This window comes from Drosophila pseudoobscura, chromosome 4 (genome assembly GCF_009870125.1).
Source record: "Drosophila pseudoobscura strain MV-25-SWS-2005 chromosome 4, UCI_Dpse_MV25, whole genome shotgun sequence".
NCBI lineage: Eukaryota > Metazoa > Arthropoda > Insecta > Diptera > Drosophilidae > Drosophila > Drosophila pseudoobscura.
This window is the reverse complement of record NC_046681.1, coordinates 11,131,251-11,157,039: the sequence shown is the minus strand read 5'-3', so window position 1 is coordinate 11,157,039 and position 25,789 is coordinate 11,131,251. Positions and strand designations below refer to the sequence as shown.

General features: G+C 38.6%; 6 protein-coding genes and 1 long non-coding RNA gene across 11 annotated transcripts; 5 read left to right on the top strand and 2 right to left on the bottom strand.

Annotated features, from left to right (window-relative positions):
- The first annotated feature begins 351 nt into the window (after window positions 1-351).
- Window positions 352-2,377, top strand: twe (twine). 3 transcript variants are annotated; one of them, XM_001357347.4, is made up of 2 exons: window positions 352-667; window positions 735-2,377. In XM_001357347.4, exon 2 carries the CDS (start codon window positions 748-750, stop codon window positions 2,038-2,040), a length of 1,293 nt encoding a protein of 430 aa, XP_001357383.3. In that variant the 5' UTR covers window positions 352-667; window positions 735-747; the 3' UTR covers window positions 2,041-2,377. The 3 variants fall into 3 exon arrangements, with proteins under 3 accessions (XP_001357383.3, XP_015035459.2, XP_015035460.2); XM_015179973.2 differs by having other exon boundaries at window positions 732-2,377; XM_015179974.2 differs by having other exon boundaries at window positions 353-667; window positions 721-2,377.
- Window positions 2,378-3,592: 1,215 nt separating this feature from the next.
- Window positions 3,593-5,150, bottom strand: EndoGI (Endonuclease G inhibitor). Its single transcript, XM_001357348.3, has 2 exons — window positions 4,981-5,150; window positions 3,593-4,911 (listed from the first exon to the last, which is right to left on the bottom strand). Exons 1-2 carry the CDS (start codon window positions 5,047-5,049, stop codon window positions 3,868-3,870), a joined length of 1,113 nt encoding a protein of 370 aa, XP_001357384.1. The 5' UTR covers window positions 5,050-5,150; the 3' UTR covers window positions 3,593-3,867.
- An 8,922-nt stretch (window positions 5,151-14,072) lies between these two features.
- Window positions 14,073-16,005, top strand: LOC117183939 (uncharacterized). The gene is made up of 2 exons (XM_033379576.1): window positions 14,073-14,286; window positions 15,934-16,005. Exon 1 carries the CDS (start codon window positions 14,159-14,161, stop codon window positions 14,282-14,284), a length of 126 nt encoding a protein of 41 aa, XP_033235467.1. The 5' UTR covers window positions 14,073-14,158; the 3' UTR covers window positions 14,285-14,286; window positions 15,934-16,005.
- LOC117183938 (uncharacterized) lies at window positions 14,372-17,023 on the top strand. 3 transcript variants are annotated; one of them, XM_033379575.1, is made up of 3 exons: window positions 14,389-14,543; window positions 15,934-16,011; window positions 16,538-17,023. In XM_033379575.1, the coding sequence occupies exons 1-2, from the start codon at window positions 14,416-14,418 to the stop codon at window positions 15,971-15,973; spliced, it is 168 nt and encodes a 55-aa protein (XP_033235466.1). In that variant the 5' UTR covers window positions 14,389-14,415; the 3' UTR covers window positions 15,974-16,011; window positions 16,538-17,023. The 3 variants fall into 3 exon arrangements, 1 of the variants encoding a protein (XP_033235466.1); XR_004469076.1 differs by lacking the exon at window positions 16,538-17,023 and having other exon boundaries at window positions 14,372-14,637; window positions 15,934-16,005; XR_004469077.1 differs by lacking the exon at window positions 16,538-17,023 and having other exon boundaries at window positions 14,372-14,641; window positions 15,934-16,005.
- A 278-nt stretch (window positions 17,024-17,301) lies between these two features.
- PRL-1 (PRL-1 phosphatase) lies at window positions 17,302-21,425 on the top strand. Its single transcript, XM_033379574.1, has 4 exons — window positions 17,302-17,453; window positions 17,629-17,795; window positions 19,861-19,992; window positions 20,057-21,425. The coding sequence occupies exons 1-4, from the start codon at window positions 17,334-17,336 to the stop codon at window positions 20,166-20,168; spliced, it is 531 nt and encodes a 176-aa protein (XP_033235465.1). The 5' UTR covers window positions 17,302-17,333; the 3' UTR covers window positions 20,169-21,425.
- Window positions 21,426-22,190: 765 nt separating this feature from the next.
- On the top strand, window positions 22,191-22,794 carry LOC117183940 (uncharacterized). Its single transcript, XR_004469078.1, has 2 exons — window positions 22,191-22,349; window positions 22,416-22,794. It is a non-coding gene; the product is annotated as an uncharacterized lncRNA (long non-coding RNA).
- Window positions 22,795-23,751: 957 nt separating this feature from the next.
- LOC26532966 (GATA zinc finger domain-containing protein 4) lies at window positions 23,752-25,625 on the bottom strand. Its single transcript, XM_015179978.2, has 4 exons — window positions 25,478-25,625; window positions 24,837-25,234; window positions 24,657-24,770; window positions 23,752-24,419 (listed from the first exon to the last, which is right to left on the bottom strand). Exons 1-4 carry the CDS (start codon window positions 25,616-25,618, stop codon window positions 23,912-23,914), a joined length of 1,161 nt encoding a protein of 386 aa, XP_015035464.2. The 5' UTR covers window positions 25,619-25,625; the 3' UTR covers window positions 23,752-23,911.
- Between the last annotated feature and the right edge of the window lie 164 nt (window positions 25,626-25,789).

The window sequence follows — 25,789 nt, the reverse complement described above, 5'->3', positions numbered from 1 at the left end:
TTGAATGTTATTTATGGTGGTATGGTGATTCATTTGTTCACTTAAAGTTGGCGGGAAACCCGTTGAATCATCTATTTATCTGTCTAAGCGTCTTTAAAGAGTGGTCTTCCTGCAAACTGTCTAAAAAATTGGTTCAAAAACCCGCAATTTTAAATGTAAATGTATATTTTCTGTTAAATATTTAACTGAATAAATATTTCTTATTGAAATCACGAATAAAATGCAAGTAAATTGTAAAAAAACAGCCAGAGTGATCTTTTATCGGCTGATTAATTAATAGTAGTCACTGGCACAGTTTAAACGAATATTTTTCAGTCTTAGCAAATATTTCACCTAAGTATATTCACTCAATTTTTATATTCTAAAATATTGTTGAAAAATTCAAGTATAAATCCTCCATAATTTTAAATTCAAATTTAAATAGCGTGAATTCACCACACTGTTTATCGGCTAGAGCTCATCTCTAGAATTCTGCAATGTTTACCTACCTGATATTATGCCGGTGACTCGAACTAGAAAGGGATGGGGAATCGGTGAAAGGCGCCAAAAGGTTTTGCCGCGAAAAGCGAAAAGGAAAAGACAGACTAAAAGGAAGGCCAGAGAATTGCACCCAGAGCACGCTTTTCACGCATTTAAAATAATCCAAAGCTAATTTAGGAAAATCAGTGTGAGTATTGATCAAGTGAAAGTGCAGATCGCCAGCTGATCGGTTAATCGCAGAATTCTCACAGCAGCTGTCTGTGAATTATGGCCTGCAAGCGGCTGATGCTCGATGATGAGGAACAAGATGATGGTTTTAGCTTCGATTTGGAGAATCAGGAGAATATTCCGACCAATAATATGGCGAAACGTCGCAAGGGGCTGCTGGAGACGCCACTGCAGCGCATGCTCAAGCGGCACATTCCCGCCAATTCGGCCACCGCACTGTCGCCGATCACCGAGCTGTCGTACAATATGCGCGGCGCCCGTCTGAATGAGTGCGCCGGTGGCACACCCAAGTCCACCAACACCCTACGAACCTTCAATAGCATCAATAGCATAGCCTCTAGCTACGATTCGGGCAACTCCCTGGACGACGAGTACCTGCACATGTTCGAATTGGACCAGAGAGATGCTGTTGGCCATGATTTGCCTGTGGGTTTGCCCGACGATCTGGAGCAACTGATTACTGGCCAGCTGAAGACGGACCACATCTCGGAGAGCAGCAGCGAACCAAAGGCGCGCTCGGCACGTCGCTGCCTGAGCATGCTGCCCAGTGACCCGGCGGAAGAGGACTCCAATGGTAGCAGCGTGTCTGTGCTTAGCCACAAGACGTCACCTAGCGCCACCCGCATGCTGCTGCGCAAGTCCGTGTCCATGAACGATGCCGACATTCTCACAGCCCTGGGCGACGAGCCCGAATTGATTGGGGATCTGAGCAAACCATGTGCCCTGCCCTGCCTGATCGCTGGTACCCGTCATAGGGACTTGAAGACCATTTCGTGTGATACCCTGGCGCGCCTGATCAATGGGGATTTCGGCGAGCAGCTGGGCAAAGACTGCTACCAGATCATCGACTGTCGCTATCCGTACGAGTACGAGGGCGGGCACATACGCGGCGCCCAGAATCTGTACACTCGGGCCCTCATCAAGGAGGCCTTTCCGGCTGCCGCATTGAAGCCTGTGCCAGGACAGCGCTACATCTACATCTTTCACTGTGAGTTCTCGTCGGAGCGTGGACCGAAGCTGTTGCGCTTCCTGCGCAGCAACGATCGCAGCCAGCACACGCACAACTATCCGGCCCTGGACTATCCGGAGCTGTATCTGCTGCACAACGGCTACAAGGAGTTCTTCAATCTCCATGCGAATCTCTGCGAACCCCGCAGCTATGTGCCCATGCTGGCGCCCGCCTACAACGAGGAATTCCGCCACTTTCGGGCCAAGACCAAGTCGTGGCAGTGCGGCGATAGCGACGGCGGTGACAGTGGCATTGGTGGCGGCGGCAGTACCGGATCCCGTACCCTGCGCAAATCACGTTCCCGCTTGCTTTACGCCGAGTAGGCGGCGCCCATCCACCTCTCCATAATAATTATTCTAAAACAAAATTAATCGCTAGGATTGAAAGGACGCAAATTTATAGTTTCGTTTCGTTTCGTTGATTTTTGTTCAAATGTTGAGTTTTTCCCTTTAAGATTTAATGTTTATTCGTATTTCGATTTCTAGTTGAGAGTTTTATACATAGAAAAACCCCACACCAACCAAAAAAAAAAGAAAAGAAATGTTCTCTAGTCAGTGAAAGTGAAAATTTCGAATTGATTTAGTTTATTGTTTGTGTTCGGCATTTTAAAGTTTAGTTGCAAAATATATATTTGTATTTCGTGTTTAATTTTAGTTTTAATCCAATATATTTGTAAATCAAATGTTTTCCCAAAGCCCAAATAAAATATATTTTAAGCATAAAAGGAAATGAAAAAAAACTATTCAAGCAATTGAGTTTCGGGTTCTTAAAACTTATATAAATTGCAGAAAGGGATTTCAATCCAAAAAGCCCGAAGGATTTACCAAAAATAATGGAAAAAGATTAAAATACTTGCTTAAAACTAAAAAAAAAGAAGAAGGAAGGGATCTACTTATATTTCTATCCATATTTAAAAAAAAAAAAGAGTTAAACGCTTAGGGATTTTAAAAAAATATGGGAAAAAGATTTAAATGATTGCTGAAATAAAAGCACAAAAATCTGAAATGAGCATTATGGAAGTGTCTATAAAATAGAACGAGAAAACAATATTACTTTAATAAGACTATAGCTTTAATACTTTAATTAAGATCCTTAAGGTCTATAATTTTGGATATTGAGAAAAATCATATTTAAATATTCAAAAATTATTTCAAAATCTATTACTAATAATATTTTTTCGAAATAATAATTCTAATAAATTAAGAAAGTTATTTTTGAAATTAAGCAAAAAACTTGGGTAAAAAAAACGAATGAATATAATACAAATTTGTAGGTTTCCGAAAGTTGTATAAAAAATATATATAATATAAATTATATATAATTTTATACCAAATCTAGAAAATTACCAAAATCTTCTGCGATCAATACCAATTATTTCACAAAGTCAAATAAATAAGTATGCTGGCAAATCTAAATCCCTTTCACAGGCTTGCGATTACAGATGTTCCTATACTATGCTTGTTTATGTAGTAGGAAAATCCAACGATCCCCTGGGCAAAAGCCAGTCTCCTACTGATAGCAAAAGCTGGCATTTCACTTCACATGAATCACAGCTTATAGAACCTGATAGCCTTCTCAGAACCTGAGAGCTCTGCGAGCACCTTTTGCTATTGACATCAAATAAAAGATCGGAGGGGAGGCTCTTGCCTTATCAGTACCTTCGATGCAAATAAAACAGTCTTACAATGACAATGGAAATGAATTGATTTAATTATCTTGTGGGTTTTTCCATATCCCCCTGCACGCTCCAAGAGACTTTCGATTTGATTTCAAAGCGAGTAAAGAAAATATATTTTTTTATAAATGTAAAACATCTTTTAATTGCATCATTAATTAATAGATGAAATACAAAAACATTATAATTTCAATGTAAAATCTTCTTTAAATAAATATGAAGGACACTTTTTATATTCGAGGAATTTTCGAAACACTTTTTGCATACGACTTTAAACTTATTTTCACATTTAAATGAGATTTTCAACGCGCAACGCATCTCATAATAAATATTTTAAATAATCAAATGTATTTAATTTAATTAGTTGCCAAAATTATTCGTGCGCCACAGACTAACGAAACCATAAACCACAAAATGTATGAAAAGCTGCAGGCAACAACGTGGTGGGGGCTTCAATGGAGGAGCTCCTGTCCATCTAGGTATCGGCTGGTGGATTGAAGGGCGCCTTGCAGCCAGCTTTGTTGTAGAACTCCAGGGGTACATCATCATCGTTTTCAAAGAAATCCGAGTCGCGGGACCAGCAGGGACCCAGCTCCAGCTTGACGATCTTCTCTCGCCAAAAGTCGAGCAGCTGTTTGGCCAGGACCTCATCGCGCAGCTTAACAATCCACTCGTTGTAGTCCCAGGGGCCATAGAAGCCGGAATCGGTTTTATACTCCTGCAGCAGATCGGCCGCCTTGTCTTGATCCTCTTGCGAGGGCTTGCCCTCGAACAGAATCTGCCAGATGACATCCTGGGCGGCTTTGGCGATCTTCTTGACGCTGGCCTGCTGAATTTCATCGGGTACAATGACATCGGTCAGCACAAAGCGCGTCATGAGGTCGCGGTATTCGCTGAGCGGCTGATCCCGGGTTATAACAGCATCGAATACACCCGTGAAGGCTGCCTCATCATCGGCACTGCGCTCTGCAGATCTCTCCTCCCCCTCGGGTGCTTCCCTGGATGACTCTGCATCGGAGGCTTCTGATGCCCGCAGCTCATTGTTGGCTGCTCGCACCTTGAGACTGGCGGCAAACGGAGCCGTGCATCCAGCGTGGGCGTAAAACTCCACTGGAGGCGTATCGTCACTGTCAAACAGATCACAGTCGCGCGACCAGCACGGTCCAAGCTGCTTCTTCACGATTGTGTTTCGCCAAAAATCAAGGAGTTCCTTCTTCAGCACTTCGTCCCGCAGCGTGATAATCCATTTGTTGTACTCCCATGGATCATAGAATGTGGCATCACCTTTGTATTCCTCTAGCAGTTCGGAAGCCTTCTGCTGTGACTCAGAGATGACGCCGCCGTCGCCATCAGCTCCGGTAAATAGCAGCTGCCAAATGACGCCACGCGCCGCCGCTGCAATGCCTTCGAAATTATTCTTGATGACTTCATCGTCGACAATTTCATCAACTTGCACCTTCGTTTCGATCAGCTTCTGATAATCTTTCAGTGGCTCTGCCAGGCCAATGTTAAAATTGTTCTACAAAAAAACCCGAAAAATATAAAGCCCCAAATCTTTTGTTTGCAAAAAGTGTATTTTTTTTCGTACCTTGGGGCTGATTTTCTCTTGACCTGATGCCATTTCGATGTTTGTATCCTCGGCTTTACGTTTGGACATTCCCTCTAAGCTGTATTGTGAATAATATATTTATATTTCCAATTCGCGGAAAATTTTGCGTCTTGAACAATGGACAGTGTGACCGCGGACTACCGGCCGACCCTCAGAAATATACCGAAACATACCGTCTCATTTAAAAAATATACCGTAAGTATACTGAGGAATTCAAGTTATATTTTAAATATTCCTCGTTTTTAATTTTCCGTGAAATATTACTAGCTATATAGAACATTTAGCCATGCCCACATAATTTTATCCGATTAGTGAATCTATTTTCTAATTGACTAGTTTATTTTAAACACTTGCTTTTATTGCATTTTGACTAAAACAAGGTTTAAAAAAAATAGTTCAACAAAAAAACAGTCGCAATGTTGCTGGTATTTTAAGACACAATGATCGCAACTTGTATACCCTATTTCTTAACTTTTATATGAAGATAAGAAGAAATTTATAAAGAATTTTCTCAAATCGATATGTTTTAGACATATTCATGTATTAGTATCTTGTATTTATCTCGATCCTGATACCTACGGAGCCTGGAATGTCAAACATTTTCTGAATTCTATAACATCCTTTTCCCTAGGGTATGAAAATTACTTTTGCCGGGAATCATTGTTGTCAACCGGTTATTCACCAATAAATACTCGTTTTTGATCTTCCGTCGTATATTCCCAGCTATATAGATCTCCCAGCTTTGCCCAGATAATTTTATATGATTGCTAAATAAATAGTGTTCAAGATTAACTAATTTTAAGTACTCGCATGTATTTTATTTTGACCAAAACACGGTTTCAACAACAATGTTTAACAAAAAAACAGCCGCAGTGTTATGACGTCAATGTTGGTGATTTTTTCAGACTCATTTCTTGTCAACCAGAGTATGGGCATTTTTATACCCTATTTCGTTAATATTATATAGAGATTCTGTTTTCAAAGCTGCTTTCAAACGTAATTAATAAAGACCTTGTCTTAGATTGAATTTTAGAGGCCAATTCATTAGAGCCTGGGATGACAAATATTTTCTCAGTTCTATAACATCCATTTCCGCCAGGGTAGGGTATGTGAGCATTGAAATATGGAATGGGACTCATTTGTGGTGCAGCGGGTGTTGCCAAATTTATCTTTCGTCGGACATTTTAAGCTATATATCGCTCAGCTTTGCCCACTTAATTTTATCCCATTAAAGAATACATATTCAACAATATTAACTACTTTTAAGTACTTTCATGTATTGTATTTTGACTAAAACAAGTTAATGTTGCCCGCAACACTGCTTATGGTACAATTTGAATTACCGCGGACTTCCATACCTCAAGACATAATTTTATTAAATTGATAGATCAATTTTCTGCAGATATGCTAATTTTAACTAATCACTTTTTCTACAAGATTGACTACTTTTAAGCACTTTTTAAGCACTATAAAAAACCCAATACCAATATGAATGAAATATGAATAAATCTATACCAGTTCAGTCAGTCAGTTTTTTGAATACCCTTATTCCAGCTATCGACTGTGAACAGAATTCAACCGATAGTACGTACTATCGATTCTCGGTGACCATTTACTGTATATAATAACTTTTCTGTATATTTTGACGCTGAAATGAAGTATATCAGTATATTATAATATTTTCATCAATTTCATCTGGTTATTAAATTATATTTTTAAAGAATTATTAAAAAACGCAGAGTATAGAAATTTTCGATCTTGAATTTGTCAGTATATTTACGGTATATTTTTCAAATCAGACGGTATATTTTGGTATATTTCTGAGGGTCGGACGGTATATTTTATCGATAAGTCGATAAGTCGATAAGTCGATAGCCGCTATCAGCAACAGCAACTCTAGTTAGTCTTCAATTAAAAATCCTTCGAAATCTATATTAATTGTGTAATACCAGTGCTTGACCTAGCCAGAAAATCGAATTGGTTGTCGTTTTAGCCTTCAGTGATTTCACACCAACAACGTCTGTTGCTCCAATTGATATTCGCCTCGCGCTGTGTCTCGCCCATCTGTGCGTGAGTGTGTGTGTGTGTGTACGTCTGTGTGCCACCAAAGAAATTTGAGGTTAAGCCCTTTTTGACCACGGCAGCAGCTGAATACTGTGTTAATGTCGCCCAAAAGCAATCAATTGCCAATTACATTCAATATAAAACACTTGTAAACTGAAATACAAAGTTTAAAAATACAATCAAATCTGGGATTCTGCCTAGACACAGAAGCCAATTGCATTCGTGGAATTCGTGTGTCTGTGAGAATAGTCTCTGCCTGAGTGTGTACGCCCGTGTATTGTGCTGTGTGAGTGTGCGTGAATTCAATTTTCTCGTGCACCCAAAAAAGCAACGAAAAAGCTCCAAAAGTTATACTCAAATGTGTATGGCAATTGTGGTAAGTGTATATGCATGCGGGTGCGTGTGTGGGTGTAAAATAGAAACCATAAAAATATATTTTTATAATTTTAAAAAGAGAATTTACAAAACGATAAGCCTGAAGGCATACGAATACACATGCTCAAGGCATCAGTGTATATGTATGTATGTATATCGCTGCTTGTGCGAATTTGCACGTGTGTGGGCTTTTGTTAATTTCTGGTTATTTATGGCCAAAAATACAGCATTTATCATATAATTTATGAGAATTAATGTGTGTGAATTAATATTGAAAAGGAAATTACATTTTTATTGGGGCTTTGTGCAGTAATAATGTCAAATTTAGTGATTTTTTCCCACCTAAAGCCATTCGAGTGTATGAGTGCAGTGTTGTGTGCTGCGTTAGTGTGTGTGCGTGCTGTGCAAAATCGGAAATACTTCAGTATTTCAAATTGTGGCTTAAATTTAGTTATTAATGAAACTCCTTTTACTTTCATTGACCCGGGAGCTCAGGAATTTCCGCATTTCACAGTCAAATGTAGGACAGCAGTAAGAGTTGACCCAGTTTCAGCAGAAAAAGTAGTAGGAAGTAGGACAGACCTGCCCCAGATCTACTTTTGCACGAAGACACTCCTTTTGGTTTTGATTTACTTTCTTGTTTTTGGCAACTTTCATTGCCTACCTACGTCATTCGGGCACGTACGAAAAGATCTATCTAATCTTTGGGAATACTTTTTCAAATAGATTTATCATATCTCAAAAAGAAGAGAGCCAACAAGTCAGCCGGAGATACGCTTTCAGCCCGCAAACCAAATCAGTCTACATTTTATTCCAGTCGAAAGAGTTTAATTCTTTTTATCATCGGTTATTCAACAGAGATTGCTGGGTAGGAGTAATCGTATTTGATTTTGCAAGTGCCTTTTCGCTTTTATCTCACATTTTTGTCGCATTCTGTCATTGTATTTATCGCAATAATGCTCGGTTGCTAATCGATTTGACGCGATTCGTCGTATAGATATATCAAATCAGGGTACCGCACCAGACCGAACCCTCTTAGCCATTCATTTGCGTCAATGGTAATCGACTTCCCATTGAAAAGGGAGAGAGGGCGTGGAACCAGAATTTCAATCGAAAAACAAGTACAAAAAACAGTTAAAATCGCTTTTGAAAAAAATCCCACCACACAAAATTTTGATTTCTCTTTATTCTGTGCTCTTGTTGGCTTCCGTTCTGGTTTGATTCTCCCTGTTCTTTCTGGTTCTGTCCTTGAAAAAGTTCAATGATATTTTCTACCCATACAAATGAAATCTGTGTGTATTTTATACAATTTAGTTGTTGATTTTCTCTTATTATTTATTCTTGATAAAGAAAAAGGAACACACAGAAATGAAATCATATCAAACATGGGAGAAATGTTGGGACGAACGAAATTTATCGTATATATTGTGCCCCGTCCCACCCCTCCCCCCACGGTACACAGCCGAAAATTAGGAACAAGAAAATGTTTCCGAAAGTCGAAGTGTTGCATACCCTAAATAAATGTATTAAAAAAACAGGCCACAATTCTTTTACTTTTAAATGTAGAAAATTGTAAATGTGTACTCAATGCAGACACCTGATAAATGGGAATATACTCTGAGGAAGGGTATAAAAACAGTATGAAACCATTAAGTGTGATTTATCGACTATAAAATACCCCTTTACCGCAAATAAGAAGACAGAAATGCATTACCTAACAGACCGCTTAAAAATGTACCTCAATAGCAGTGCCTTTAACAGAATGTTAAGGCGCACTCATATCTCTCACACACACACACACACACACCCAATTGCATGCATTTGCTCGCTCTTCGGTGGATGACAAACTTCTGAACAACATTGATATAGTCCACTCCTATCCAAGGGTATGCAAAGATAGATAGAGATAAGGCAGTGTATGTACATATGTACGCATGCATGTGTGTGTGTGTGCACACAGTGGATCCGATGCCCCCCCTCCATATTATTTTCCACTCACTCTTTCTTTTGGCTGTCTTGCGATTGCCGTTTTTTCTGGGTTCGTCTGCTTTATGCCAGTTTTTGAATGTGCCATATTCTCTCAAGCACATTCGCATAATTCGTGAATACTACATACATACACGCATACTCGCGCAGTGAGATCAATTGAATGTGGAATGACTTATGAAGAGGCTTTTATGATCATTAAAATGAATCATTTGTTGGCCATTTGTTTTTCGGTTGATGAAATAACTTATTGCATTTGATCAAATGAATCTTTTCATGTGCCCAAAAACCGAACATTTCTTGCCATCGACATAATCCACACGTTAAATCTTGGTTCCCCCGTCTCTGAAATTGCCTCGTTTCACTGTAGAAATGCCTGTTATATTCATAATCACCTGCTAATTGAGGCCCCAGCAATCTCTGGCAAGACGCATTCTCCCTTCCATTCCCTCCCTACTGCATTTGTTTACTGTTGTCACGTTTCGGTGGCTTATGTGCAGAAAATTTCACCATTTCCACATGTCATTGCTATAAATAGATGGAAAACCAAACGACAGAACGACAAAACATGCAATACAATTCACAAACGTCAGTGGGGGGGGGTGGAGAATGAATAGAAAATGGTTGGGAATGGGGGAAGATGTCTCCACCGACCGCGCCCCATTCCCCATTACACCCCGCCTCCGCGCGATAAGCAACAACAGTTTCTGGTTTCTATATATAGTACAATAAATAGTGTGTGTGTGTGTGTGTGTGTGTGTGTGCGGTTTTTGCTTTTGTTGTTCCCGCAATAGTTTTGGCTTGCCCTTGCGCTTAAAGGCAAAAAGCACAATAAAAGGCACGTGGAAGAAGGCAAAAAGAAGCAGGAGGAGAGAGCAAAAAGAAGCAAGAAGTCGAGGATCCCCACAGTAGTGGATTGTGGGATACCCTGTACTAATCCACAGGATTTATTCAGCCAAAGAATAAACTTTTTAATAGGGAAATATAAGGAAATCGGTTCAAAAATGTATGCCATTTTAATAATTTGTATTATTTATTTAGATAGATAATACTTTTTCTCAGCTTGATCTAAATTCAGTATAACGAGTCCTTTCGCTTATGGGAACATTTTCTATAGCGAAGTCAGGGATAAAAGAGTCAGCATCTCTTCCTTCTTCTTCTTTTTTCACATACCTCCCCACAAACACAATATACCCTCTGGAACCCTTCTGAGTACCAGGTATAATTGAAAGAAATTGCAACAATGCGATTTTTCGACAAGAGCTAACCTTGAAAGACATGCAATTTGTGAGGCAGAGGCAGCCAAGTGACAGAGGACATGCATTCCGATAATTGCAATAACAAGTTGATTATTTATCATTAAGACAAACATCAGAACGGAGGGCAGCTGTCTCTCAGCCCACACTTGCAATCCCTATCGCTATGGGGAGGGCAACACTCCAACCCAACCAAACAGAACTGAGCCTTGGAAGTACGTCAAAGCGATAAAGGCTCTCTGGACGGAATGACGCATAAGAAGCCGGCAGTAGCAACAGCAGAACACGCGTCATACAAATTATTACGAACGGACGGGCCACTTGGCAACTGACAGATTGTTGGGTTTCCTCTGTGTTTTCCACTCGGAAACTCTCTAGATCCTACCAGCGCCTGCCCCCCCGCCCCCAATAGATGCAAGAGTTTCCTTTAGAAATTCAAATTTCCATTATGGCGAAATAGGTTTCCCCCCAAAGAGAGGAGCAGCGCTGCCCCTCCCTTTGCAATTTGTCGCAGAAAATCAATAATTCCCAACAGAGGCCCCATTTGCGGCTCGTTTCGGCTTTTTCTTGCTTTCGGGTTCTGTTTGTTTTCCTTCGCTCTGCCCTGAATTTCAGTCTGTGTTCTTAACGTGTCTTCTGTTTGATTAACACGACTGAAACAGAGAGAAGCCTTGACTATGCCGATAGACAGCCTAATGGTGGCTGTTCTTAAAGCTGTACCTGGAGGTAAAATTAAACCTTAAGGTTAATGTTTTGTGGGGGAAATAATTCAAAGAAGATACACAAATAGGCGAATATTAATAGATGGAAAGCCTTGACTATGAATAGATCTTATTTAAAATGTTCTTTAAATATAGAAAGAATATTTAAGGGATTTTTAAAGGTTATACAATAAGTGGAGAAAGCCCCAGCCTTAAACATCGTTTGACTCTTAGAGACCATCTGTTCCCATCGAATTGAATTGCACACACAGGCATTTCCATAAATCTCACTCACTGTTTATATAATGTCTGGGGTCTGTCTGGGCGGCTGTCCGGGTGCGTCTGTATCTCCCGCGCTAATCGACACCTCTTCTCTAGTGTCTAGACTTTGGTTCAGCTTCTGGTTTTGGGACATCGAATTACTTGCGCGCACTTACATACTTTCCGATTTGTTTATGAAAAACCACGCCAATAAACATGAAATATATGTGTCCGGCTGCAATTCCAGGCAGGAGGTATTGTGTTGAGTCTGGGAAAAATTGAAAGCGAAAGCTGTTGCACGTATACAAAAAAAAAGGTAGACAGAATTTTGCAGTACTTTGAACCCCAGATAGCAGACGGGAGACGCGAGACGGAGAGATACAGACCCCGAAATTCAATTCCCTTTTTTTATGGTATGTATCCCTCTTCACATTTTTTTTTGTGAAGACGTTTTTTGGGTTCCTGTTCGGGAAGTTCTTTGTCTTTCGAAATGCCATTGACTGTTGCCTGTCCGGAGAGTCCAATAAACTTTTATCCCTAGCCACAGAGACAGCTGTTAGCCAACGAAAAAAAAAAAACTGTATGCAAAACTTTTAATAAATGTCGAGTATATGGGAAAAAAGGGGTCTTGTCCAAATAGTTTCTTGAATTCTGTAATGGAATTTGCAATAAGAAATTCCAATGTTGTACAGTAACCCTTATGATGTTGCCTTTGAATGATGATACGATTGATTTCACGAAATGCGCAGCCAGATGGGGATAACATTTACTTTCTTAAGAGGTTTTCCCTTCAAGAAGCTCCATTTGTTCGGAAGTACTTCAAACGTTTTAATTTTAGCCTAACATTTAAGTTTTTCTGACTGTTCTGGTTTTAAACAACTGAACAGCTGATTTTGCTTTTGCCACCGGATTTTTGTACGCAGTTAAGTTGGTTGCGCCTCACCATATCGCGAAATGAGGACGAATTCTTAAATACAACTATAAACTCTCGAATTAATTTGCACTGTTGACAGCTTTTTATATTAAATTCATTTGCAAATTTTGTAATAGATAGATACCTAATAGATAATGACTGATGATTAGATAGGATGATTATATGGTCATCGGTAAACCTCTATTTAAAGTTTCAGTAAATGGATAGTTTCGCAACTTTTCAATGATTATATATATGTAGTATATACTGGGAAGCTTTCTGTTTATGTCTGAGTGAGGGAATGTGCACTCAAGTGTAGCAAATTTCTATAGTAATAGAAACGTAATATGTGGTTCCGCTGACGTCATCTCTATGGAGGGTCTAACAGGTTTCAGTACTACGAACCTTAAGACCATTTCCATATTAGGTTACACGTTTACACGTGTAAGCCACAGCCTTAGCCTTGATTAAACCTCATTATGACTTTGTTTACGGCCCTTAAATAAACGCCCTGACCTTCAGGCCCAAAGTTATATTGATAAAATATAACTTTCTTTTATGATAGGTTTTTTATTATAATATTTTGTACAACGTCCTTGCGAAGGCAGGAAGCTTTAATCTGGCGCAGAGACCACACTCGATGGCACAGCAGGACACTCTTTCACTGAGAAGCGCTTAAAAGCCCCTGCGGTGTGTGCTATTAAATGGTGATGGGAGTACAGGTGGGATAATCAGGGTCTGTCCTGTGTTTCGGCATAAAAATTCGCCTTTAAAAGGCCATCAGTTTCCCAACCTTGACCTTCGGCATTGGGAACTAGGCTGTAGATTAGGCACTAGTAGGTTGTATTAATTATATATCCAGTCCCCAACTCCCATACATCATAATAAAAAGGGTTATTCAAAAAACTTGACATTTTCAAGGCCATTTCCCTGGTGCACGCCCCAAAAAACTTTTAACATAATTCCCACGCGCCTGCCAGTCCGTTCCACATTTTCCACATTACTTTTTCCTGTTTTATACGAGTGTATTTATCCATTTACAGCCGTCGAAAGCGATAATGAAACAATTAAATTGGCAATAAATGAAAGTGTTTACAGGGGAAGGGGGAATGAGGGGTTTCAAGGGTGGGCTATATGTCATAAGACCATTTTGTATGTGTGCTTTCCGCAGTAGATATGTATTTATTCGACAGCCGCCTTTAAAGCGCTTTAAATATTCACCAGACTGTAAAATCTGTATATTCGGATGGAGCCCTGGGCAAGGGGAGGGAGCGGTAGAGCGGCAGCAGAGCGGTAGGCGCCTCTAGAGTGAGAGCGAACGGCAGGGGGGACGAAGTAGGTGCTTGGAGAGAGCGAGAGCTTGCTCTCTTCGCGTCAATTGAGTGTAGAAATGTGCGTCATTGAACAACTGACAGCCGTAACGTTTCACTCGCTCTCCACTGCTCTCTCCTGGTGTATGTTTTGTGCTCTCTGGCTGAAAGTAAGTCTCCACTTGGTCGTGTTCGTGTCTGTGTGTGGGAGACCGAACCCGGACACGGACCCGCTTTTGGGCGGCCTGTCGACGTGTGGAAGCTCCCTCTCGCAGCATTCGACAGAAAAACATGAAACAGTGCTCATCGTGGAGCTTCAGAAGTCTGCTCCTCAGTGTTGAAATCGATCAACGTCTTAGAATTGACACCTGTCGATATCTAATCGAGATCCTCTCACGCCGCATTACGGGCGATTAAAGGTAATATCAAACAGCCGCAGTGTCTCGTTTAAGAAGTGCTTAGAGTAAGTCTCCACTAGCCGAGAGAGAGAGAGATTCTGGAAGTACAGGCCGCGTCGGCGATTGGCGCCCTTCACTCAGTCGATAGCAATGAAACAGTGCATATCGCGCAGCTTTAACTGTAATCTGCTCAGTGTGGTAATCGATCAGCGACTCAGAATTGACACCTGTCGATATCTAATCGAGATACTATCGCGCCGCATCTCTGGCGATCTACGGTAAAACCGCTACTAATTTCTGAAGTGTCGTCATAAGCCAGCCCCCCCCTTCAACAATCGGGCAGTACCTATATATAATCATATACAAATATATGTATGTACGTAGTCTGTGTGATTTTTTCATTTTCGCCAAGACGCAAAAACACAAAAAATACTCTCGGTTCGCTCATTGCATAAGTCACGAAAGTAAGAAGGAATCAAGGCTGGCAAGCAGGCAGGCAAGAGAGGATGCCAAAATAAATGGCACCATCAACAAAAGTCTTCCAATCTGTGTCTGTCTGTTGTTTATCGTGTCATGAGGTGTATCTTCCTTCTAAAGAATATAGTCATATGCTCACAAGTGAAAGTAGCTTTTTTTTCCTCTTGGGTTTGCAGTTGTATCAACAATCGAAAGGTGCTGTTGCTGGCTGGCTGGCTGGCTAAAAGAAATGTGTTAATTAGTTCCACGCGTCTAAGAACCGATTCGATAAGTAATCTATAATGGTTTCCATTCGCAAGTATTTTCCCTGGTAACAATTGTTGCCTGAGGCCAAAAAATTCAATGGAATTGTTTGTCTAATACCAAAATAAACAAAACGGCTAGCAGCCAGACATCCCACCTATAAAAAAAGTTCAATATTTGCTCGAAGAATTATCAAATGTTTTATATATATCCATCCACTCATACAGGCACAGTGTTCGGTCTTTATTTTTGTGGACCATTTTTATACATATGTTTTTCAAGAACAAAAACACATTTAAATAATGTAAATCTTTTGTGGAACGGAGACGACATTTTCGTTGACTTTGGCTTTGTCTCGGTTCGCTTTTAGGGAATATATTTACTCAAAAAGATTTTCCTTTACGACAGCCAACGACCTACTTATTAAAATTCACATAAATATGAAGAAAGTATACACCGGGAATATTATATTCCTATTCTGTTGAAAAAAACTTTGAAAACCGGGAACGTACAAAGAAATTGGCACGGAACGGACTATTTATAAAACTTTCAGAATATGATAGCTGTTTTTTTCTCAGGGGCTATGATAAATATTATGGTTTGGAGAATATTTATGGTGGTATTAAATATCTACTACCTGAGTGCCATTTTCTGAGCTTAGAGTCGCGAGAATTTTACTAGAATTGCAAAGATGGTCTATAATTAAATTGAGAATAAAGCCCTATCGATCACCCATAGCTGATTAAGCTTTGAAATTCTATATTATTTCTCTTGCTAGTAGCCGAACCCATTTTGAGGCTGTAAAACCAACCGATTGGTTTTAAGGTCAGACCTTCATTAAAACCTAAGCAGTACCTTAAGTATTCCTTCATTGAAAATCTATACATAACTATCTTCAGAACCTTCTTAAACACAATTTTAATATAAGTATTCAATCATCTTTTTCAGTTGGTTAGACCTGTTCCCACATCTATGGAGTTTCATCTAGACAGTGCAGAATACTGCCAGGCACAGCACAAATAAAAAGTAAGTATAAGGTTCCTATAGAGCACATGATCCAGAAATTTCCACTTCTGATGGAAAATTAATTGGCTAAATCAACAGAGTAGCCTCCGGGCAGTGCGTGTGCCGTGGGTGGGTGGTTCTTTGGAAAGACTAAGGTCAACTGGCTTTAACAGGGAATTAAGTGCGGTTGACCTTTATGGCCAATTTATTGCTCTTGCCGCTGCCACTGCCAATGCCGCTGCCTGCCGCCTGCCGCCTGAAAGAACTGAACAGAATGGATAATGGAGGAAGAATGGCAGAGCGCGCGCGTGTTCCAGAGATATTTTGCAAGAGTATAGAGTCTCTATAGAGTCGCTCCTCAATTATTCCATTGCGTGTAATTGAACTAAATTGCTTTTTCGTCTTCAATTAATGGGAATAATACGAGAGTATTGCTCCAACCAGTAAGGGTGCAGCTTTGGGCGATTTAAACCAGATTTTTCTGGGGACCAGCCTTTGCTGTATTCGATGCTTACTAAAGAATTCTTTTTCATTCTTTCGTTTGTAGGTAATCAAACCTCAAGCAAGGCGGTGATAGCCTGAGTGAACACCGGTCACCGGTCTGTCTCTTCGGAAGTGTCGACGCGTCGATAACTTGTGTGTGTGGATCATATCAGCGGATCAGCAGATCGGCTGGATATAGGATATATAGCGGCAGCAGCAGCAGCAACAGCGGGCCAACACATCGTCTGTCTGGTCTCTCACTCCGGTCGTCAATCTATGAGAGCGAGAGAAGGAGAGGGAGAGAGAGAGAGAGAGAGCGGAAGCAGCAAAATCTACACCCCCTTAAATTTTTTAGCATCGCAGCATCGTCTTCATATCATCGCTGAAAAGGAAATCTTATTATTGTAACATCGAAAACTGAAAAAAAAACGTTGTTAAATCCGAGAGATAAACTGAAAAACTAACAGGGATTTAATTCACGGAAATTTTCATACCATTTTCTTTGTGATAGAAGAAAAAAAAAATCTACAATTTGTACTTAAATTAATTTTAAAAAAGAAAGATCACCTATAATTTGTACTTGGAAAATTTTACTCTAGTTTTGTGTGTTTTTTGGTGTAGAACGATACAAAAAAGGAAGAGAAGAGAGCTAATTATATTTAAATTTATTTTTTATACACTAAACGAAACATCAATTGTAGCATCTAAATACGCTGAATTTTTAAAACTAGGAATCAAGAAAACTTCCCCTCTAAGAACTCAAATTGTAAAAGAAACAAATCACCCAAAAACTTTTCATTTCTAAGTGGGAAAAACACCACAGTTAGGACTGCTCTTTTTTCCTATAATTTACTGTTTATATGAGCATCACTATGCGTCAAAAAGATCTACGCCCAGCCCCGGCTCTAATAGAGTACAAGGGCATGAAGTTCCTAATCACCGATCGACCATCAGACATAACAATTAATCATTACATTATGGTGAGTGCATTTACAACAAGAGGTGGGCATGGAGGTGATCAAAAAAGAGTGCAATGGAATGGTGTTGAATGAATGGTGTTCTATACCATTTTTGAATGCCTTTCTGCCCCGATCTTTACCCCAAAACCTATTCGTATGACATCCCCTACTAATCTCTTATTTGTTTTGTATATAGGAACTTAAGAAGAACAATGTCAACACTGTGGTGCGTGTTTGTGAGCCAAGCTATAACACAGTGGAGCTGGAGGCACAGGGCATCAATGTCAAGGATCTGGCCTTTGAGGATGGCACCTTCCCGCCACAAACAGTCGTTGACGAGTGGTTTGAGGTCTTGAAAGATAAGTAAGTAAACGCTATACCAAATATGGATCTCTTATTAGTCACCTAGTTTATATATATTTTTGATTTTTCATCATTAAGCATAAGACATTTTAAATATTGTTTACATTTATGTAATGGAGTTATGGAACTATGATTCTATATTGTATAAATTTGGAATAGAATATTTACATCGTAGACCACACCATATTCATCTAATGTAAAGCCCTAAAGAACCTTCTCTCCAGATCCAACGAAGTGATTGTATAATGTATAGTTCTTTTATATTTTAGAGTGTATAAATGTAGTAAAATCATTCAATTTCAGTTCATATTTTTATAGAACTCAATTAGAAATACATTCTAAGTCATTCTGTCTTGAAGAAAATTTACCATAGATCTAGATCATTCTTGATCAATTTCTTGGCGTGTAATGTATACGAAATCAATATAGTATACATAGATGCATTATAGATTGTCTATCAATTGCCATAAAATTAAGATCATTTATAGGTTTTGCATAGATTATAGATCAATTTCTGTGTAAATACTGTGTACAAAAACCATTTACTATAGGCAGATCAATAGATCAGACATGGAATTCTCATATTTGATGTATATTAGAGGCAAAATTGGTAGCTTTTCGATAGCCTGGGAGCTGTCGGGCCAAGGCAGGCAGGTGCTCATAATTTTCTTTGGGTCATAGTAAGAGGACCTCCTGCGACTATTGCACTACGGGATGCGAATTTGTATGAGACCGTCTTGAAGGCATGGATCGACATGTTAACGAGAATATTCGGAGATATGCGAGTAAATTCAGGTCTAATTATAGATCAATATTGACTAGGTTTCTAAAGCAGACTGTACACAGCACCGTATTTTATAGATATTTTGTTCATTATGGATCATTATAAAGAAACCATTAAATCGTAATCCCGAATCACAGATCTAGTTCCGTGTAGCTCCATTACTAATCATAGCTTAAAGTCATAATTATAGTGTATTATTTATATTATAGATCATTCGTTCGAAGTGTACGCGATAGAAAATACCTCAAGCGATCTTTATCAATTTATTCAGTATTATTTGTTGCTTTGAAAATCAAAAGAAGACTAAATTCCATTTTTAATAAAAATCAAAATGAAAAATCTTTATGCTGCGCTAGCCAAACAAAATATAAAAAAAAAAAAACAAAAAAGCTGTCATAAAATCGAATAAAAGATGCAAAATAATCACAGAAATATATATGTACGATAAAAACCCGCTTGTAGCGCCCCCACCCCATGCTGTCCGGCTTAGCTCTCCACCGATTTATGATTTCTATTAGAACTCTTTTTATGATTTGCCTGTACAGATTTTGTGTTTGAAACCACTTGTAATTTTATCCCAACAAAACTATCTGCACATTCCTATCATGTTTTCTTGATACTTTTTTTTCGGTTGTATCTCTCCATTTTTCACTTGATCTATTTTGAACCTCTTTAATCTATCGAATCTATTACCAAATGTGAACTTACGTTACTACCTTCCTTCCTTGTGTGTGCTATATTTGATTGATACAATTAACGCTGCCGCCTGTGCCCCAAAAATAGTTTTAGACAGTCCAACACCACAAGCGCCACACTATCCTACTACAAACATAAGCGTTTCTCGCTCAGACACATACCAAAAACAGTTCCACCAGAAACAACAGCAACCGCTACGGCCACTACTTCAACAATCAGGCATTCGGCAACCAGAGCCAGCCTCTCGTCCTCCGTCGCGGCGGCATCAGGTCGGAATATCACAGATACCGATACCATTCCCCTAACAACAGCCTATGACAATCTCAATCTCAATGATAATACCGGCAATGATAATGAGGCAGCATCATCGGCAATTTATAATAATACTGCATTTGTTGATAATGAAACTTGTCGGTAAGCCGTAGTCCTTAGACATAGAGACTCAAAATCAAAACCAAGTTTTAGCTAAGCGAATAATCAGTTTTTTAAATATCCTAATCTATGTAACGTATGTGTATAGGAATTTGTTAGAACTCTCTGTATAAATGTCTCTATAATGATTTTTACTTTTGTTTCGTTCTTTAGATATCGACAAACTCCAGAGGCCTGTGTGGCCGTTCATTGTGTGGCTGGTCTGGGACGAGCTCCTGTTTTGGTGGCCCTGGCACTGATCGAATTAGGCTTGAAATATGAGGCAGCTGTGGAAATGATTAGAGAGTGAGTACCATAGCCTTACTCTATAAAGAATAAACCCATCTAATGTTGAAATTCTATCTTCCAGTAAACGACGTGGCGCCATCAATGCCAAGCAGCTCTCGTATTTGGAGAAATACAAGCCCAAGGCGCGTTTAAAGCACAAAAATGGCCATAAGAATTCATGTTCTGTGCAATAGATTTCCAAACACCATATGTATATTCCCACCAGATAAAAAGTGTTCATTTTTTCAAAAAAAAAAAAACAAAAAAAAGGAGAAGAAGAAAACGAAAGTAAAAGTAAAGAAAATGCGGATTGAAAGGAATTAAAACAAAAAGAGAGAATCACCCAGAAACACCACACAAATCCTATAGACGAACAAATTGAATCACAGCCCATCCCCAGCCCCCCAGTAATTAATATAAAAAATCTCAAATTTAATAATGTATTGGCATCCAATTGTAATTTTTTGTATGTATTATTTAATGTAATTTATTGTTATTTTATGATTTCCGAAACCCCCACAAAAACCAATGCTAAAAGAAATTTCGATTCACAATACCATATTCACAGACATTGTAATTATATAGATGATGTTTAGGGCCCCGAATACCCCATAAAATGGTTGTAGAAATGGGCCACCCTCCCACGAAACGTAGTTTACATTTACATATTATTCTGGAAACAAAAGAAAAACAAAAAAAGCTACTAATCTGGAATAAACAGAAATACGAGCAAAAGAGAACACCCAGAATGTGGAACAGTAGAGGTATCCATCCTTTAGACCCAAATTAAACACATACAACAAACAAGTGTAGAGTGAACAAAAATATAGATACTATATATACAGATATATATATATATATATATATATATATAAACCAATTAAACGGAGCGGCAGACATAGACAGAATTTAGACACCACGAAAAATGTACTTAATGCGGTATTTAGTTGTGAAATTTTGGATACTTTCGATATGGTTTTTGTATGCTTACACTCTCTTCTTTAGCTGCTATCAACGAACGGAATTATATGTCTAAATACTTGATTTTCTACTTGCATTATACAATTACATATATATTATATATGCCAATCCCCTCTTTTATATATATAGTACATATGCTAAGCCCCTCCCCTACCCCGTTGCCACTGAGAGCATCAAGGAATATACATATATAGTATATATATTTGTATAATAAAACTACAAATTTTTACATTAATGACTTACATACATTCAGAGAAGAAAAAATAGAAAATACTTCAAATAATTTGCAGCAAATAAAAACACTCGAACAAGAACAAAACACCAAACAAAAACACTAAATAAAAAATTGAGAAAATGAACATGAAAAAAAAATTACAAATAATTAAACCTTATTATTAAAAAATAAAAAATTAACAAATTATAGTGTGTGAGATGTGACGAAGATGAAAATAAATTTAAAAGAAAAGAAAAAAAAAACAAAAGCCGAAAGTAAAAACAAATATAAAGCTTACAAATTAATTTATCTAAAATATTGAATTGTAATTTTTTAAAATGTTAGTCATTACAAGGAAATAAAAGCGATATATATTAAAATTAAAACAAAAGCAATTGTGCGATGTTCAATCAGGGATGGGATGCAGAGGCATCGAGGCGTGGCACGTCCAGATCGAACCATAAATGGCAGCGTTTTGCCGCTTTTACCAAATGACTCGACTTTGATTGTATGGGTAAGGACTTCAGGGACAGCACGGCAAATAATGGAGAAAATTACATATGGTATGACTGGGGAAAATATAATCGATCCTTGATTAGGACTCCGTCAAAAATGAATTAGTGCCACTAAAAAATTAATTTCTTAAGAAAGTCTATAACAAAAAAAAAAAAAATGATAACATTAAAAATGGTATAAAAGTTTAAGTTTAATTTTTTATATCTTTAGGTATAGCCACTATATCGACACGAATAAAAAATCCTGTGAAAGATCGTTCAATTCTCTTTTCAAATCATTAATTTTGTGGATATGGATGCTGCAAAGGCCGAGTAAAAATTATAAAACTCACCAAAGAGCAGTTTATGAATTTTAAAAAAAGATTTTTTATTGCATGAGGATGCGATCCACAGGCCTCATAGGCCGCATAGTTTAATTAATTTTAAGCACTTTATCCCATAGTATATTTCTACATTTATATTGTACTTTCACAGATAACTAGATGGAATTATTTTGATTATGTATATGGCATGGTATGCCAATCACATTACCCGAGGATCTGAATGTATAGCTGTCAAAATCTTGTAATATGTTCTATTGCATTATTTTTTCAGTTGTTCATCACACTCAGATAAGCACACATCAAACTAATTTTGTTTAGTTTCCGGCTTCTGTTTGTTTTCTGGTAACTACTTTAACTTTTCTGATAACATCAATAGAGTTCAACATTTTTTGTTTATATATTTTCCAGAAATTTTACGGATCAAAAATGTGTAGCCCTTGTGGATCGTGCTGCAGTCCCTGCTGCGGTCCGTGCTGCAGTCCTTGCTGCAGTCCTTGCTGCGGTCCGTGCTGCGGTCCTTGCTGCGGTCCTTGCTGTGGACCCTGCTGTGGACCCTGCTGTGAGCCGTGCTGTGAGCCGTGCTGTGGACCCTGCTATGGACCCAATGTCTGCGGACCGTGCGGTGCAACGGGACCCTGTGGAGGCTGTTGCTGAGCAATAGGAATTGCAAACGACAGGGTCTAAACCTTCCATCACAAGTCCGATGAAACCTACAGAAAGCTTGAAGCTATCGTGTAGTCTCTACGAATAAAGCATTTACAAACACAAAAATTTCACTAATCACTAATCGGCTTCGTTATATAGTAAACTATCAATCTTGCCGGAGCTATAGCGAATTTTAGCGTTAAAAATGAAAAATACTTTTTATCCTTGATGCCACAGGGAACAGTCGGGAGCAGTCTCCCTATTAGAAGGACGACGCGAAATAGCGTAGCTCCATATAACGACTTAACTAAAAATCGAATACAAAATACAGGTACAAATGCAGAATCCTTAATTTCAGCCTAGATCGATAGCTGTATAGTCGAGATGTATCGTCCCAAAAAAAGCAGTAATTAAATAATTTGCACAGGCAAAACTTGGCGAGTCTATATCTTGGCTAAGTAGGGCCAGATCGGCTCAGGACATATTCCTAGGATCGTAAGAATCCAGACTCACGCAAGCCACGCTGCCCAGACCGGCCTCCACATAGCCGATATATAGCCAGAGAAAAAATTCGAATTAAATCAGACGTCATGAGCGAAAACACTCGGTATTAGGCGAACAGAAATCAGCAAAAGATCGCTAGTTTTTCTTTGTTGGTTGTACAGTGGCGGCTCAACCGGTGATTTTTTGCAGTTTCTTTATCGACAGCCACAGCTGGAACTAAATGCATAACGCCTTTTTAAATTTGTAAACCGATTTTGATTTCAGTCGCTATAGCCCTCCCATTTGTTGTCCGATCTGGACGTGTCACGCATCCTTTTGACCCATAGAATGTCCCGGATTGTCTGGATTCAGATTTGCATCAAGGACAATAAGGATATTGACTGTTAATCGTTGTATATCACTCCCGGCCTGTGCTCACCCTGTGCGACCAATCCTACAGTCAAGGTCCATCGCTTTCCTCCACAAGGACCTCTACTTTTGATACAATCCTTGAAATATACGATATATTAAGGGCAAATAGGGCAAAGACTGCTGGATTAACTCTTTTATACCGCTGTTGAAAAAACTATCTTAATAAAAATAGACTATTTTCCAATGAAGAGCTAAGCCAATATAATTATATTTTATATATATTTACATATTTGTTTTTGATATATTAAAACCCGATCAACAACAATTTGTGCGTTAATTAGACCACGCATGAGACATACCATTAGGGAAATATAAATATATATACATATATACATATCAAGATATCACAATGGATATTCCTTGTTTTTCTTTTTTTGTGCTCGGTAGATGGTAACTTTATGATAAGGTAGATGTCGTAGTCTCGGCGGAACGTCGTGAAGATCGTTTTTTCCAGATGCTTTTGGCGCTTGTTTGGGGACTGTTTGATGAATCTTCAACGCGTTACCAAGATCGTTGCTGGTGTCCTTGCTCTGTGTTATATTTTTATGGATGGGTTTCGTGTTTGTGTCGATTTCTGTGAGTGTTCTGCCTTTGTTGGGTTTCTGCTCCAATTCCTCTTTGTTGGTATTATTAAGGACTTTATTGTCGGTATTATTCTGAATAGTGTGGATGGGGTTTGTATCGGTTTGTGTGTGGGTTTTGCTCTTGATGGGCTCCTGATCCAACTCCTCCTTATTTTGGGTATTGTTGAAGGTCTCGTTGTGGGTATTGCTAAGAATCTGGTCGGTATTATTGCTACTCTTATTGGTTATATTATTTTGGTCCTTGGTGTCCGTTACGTCCTCAGTCCGGCTGCAAAATATTTCAATGTTAAATATTTTGTTATAAAAAGAATCGATTTCACTGTGACTGGACTAGAAATTGTGTCTTGACTTATGATTATCTCGTTGGATAAAGGGATTGATAAACTAAAGGTGTACAGCGTGTGGTGGTTTCCTTCCGGAAACGGAGGGTCAAAATGGGTTTCCTAGAGCTGCTATAATTCTTTATAGAAAACTGTTAAATGGAGTTTATTGGATATATATTGACCTTTTATATTTTTTATTTTTGCTGCTGTTCCTTCTCGAATCTCTTTTTCTTTCTTTTTCCGCCTTTCTGGATTTCATAGTGATTCTATCCAAGAGTTTGGTTAAATTATGCATTCTGTTGAAGATAACATAAGTATCTATTGAAAGTATTACAAGAATTTTAGTTATATGATGGCTTTACCTTTCATTTTGTTCTTTTCTAAAGGAATAAAAGTCGGTATTTAAGATATTTAAGGACCTTGCCAATTGCTGAATTGCTGCCACATTGCCTGAGAATGATTCTCGCTTTTGATATCTTGGTCTATTGCCTTTGTATGAACGCGTTCTGGCAGCTGGTTCTATCGCCAAGGAGCCATCGCCCGAGGAATTGGTTGAATTTTTTGCCACACTACGAAGGTTTAAGTTTTCGTCAGTTCTAACGGATTCGTCACTGCTCTGATATGAATTTTCCAATGAATACTCTCGTATTATGGTTCGATAGTGCTTAGGTTTCACACGATCGTGCATATGACTCTCCAGATCAATTCTCCTGCGGTGTTTTCTTAGCTCCCGTGCCAAACGGATGGAGGCGTAAGGGCTCTTGTGACGATACCAAGAGAAATTTATATGGAATAAAAAAGTCGTGTCTATTAAAATGATAAAATATTTTCTGGTTTCAATTTCGGATTTGCCAAACTTCTGATGTCATACTTTGATGCGAAACATTCAAAATTATCCGGTTACCAATTGGTTTTGGCCTTAATTCATTTACACTTGGATTATGTACAAGTTTAGCACAATTTATCCATCAGAAAATATAATATTTCATAATATTTCACCTACTTGTTGATCACATCGAATAGCCACTAAATTGATTAATAACAAAATCAGAGAATATAAACTATTCATATTGTGGTGGAAATATGCGAGCTCTTCTGGGATCCGAACAGAGTGGTTGCGTGTTACCGAAAGACTGTGGAACATTCCAGAGTTGGATATTTTATTTCGTTTCGAAACCGATGATAATAGGGTTATACGACATTCTTTTTCGATTTAATGCATGGAAAAATTAAGTATTGTTAAGCAAGTGTGAAATTTAAGAGCTGATGGGATCAATATAATTTTGGATAGTAGGGATCGTTCAGTTCTAGACTT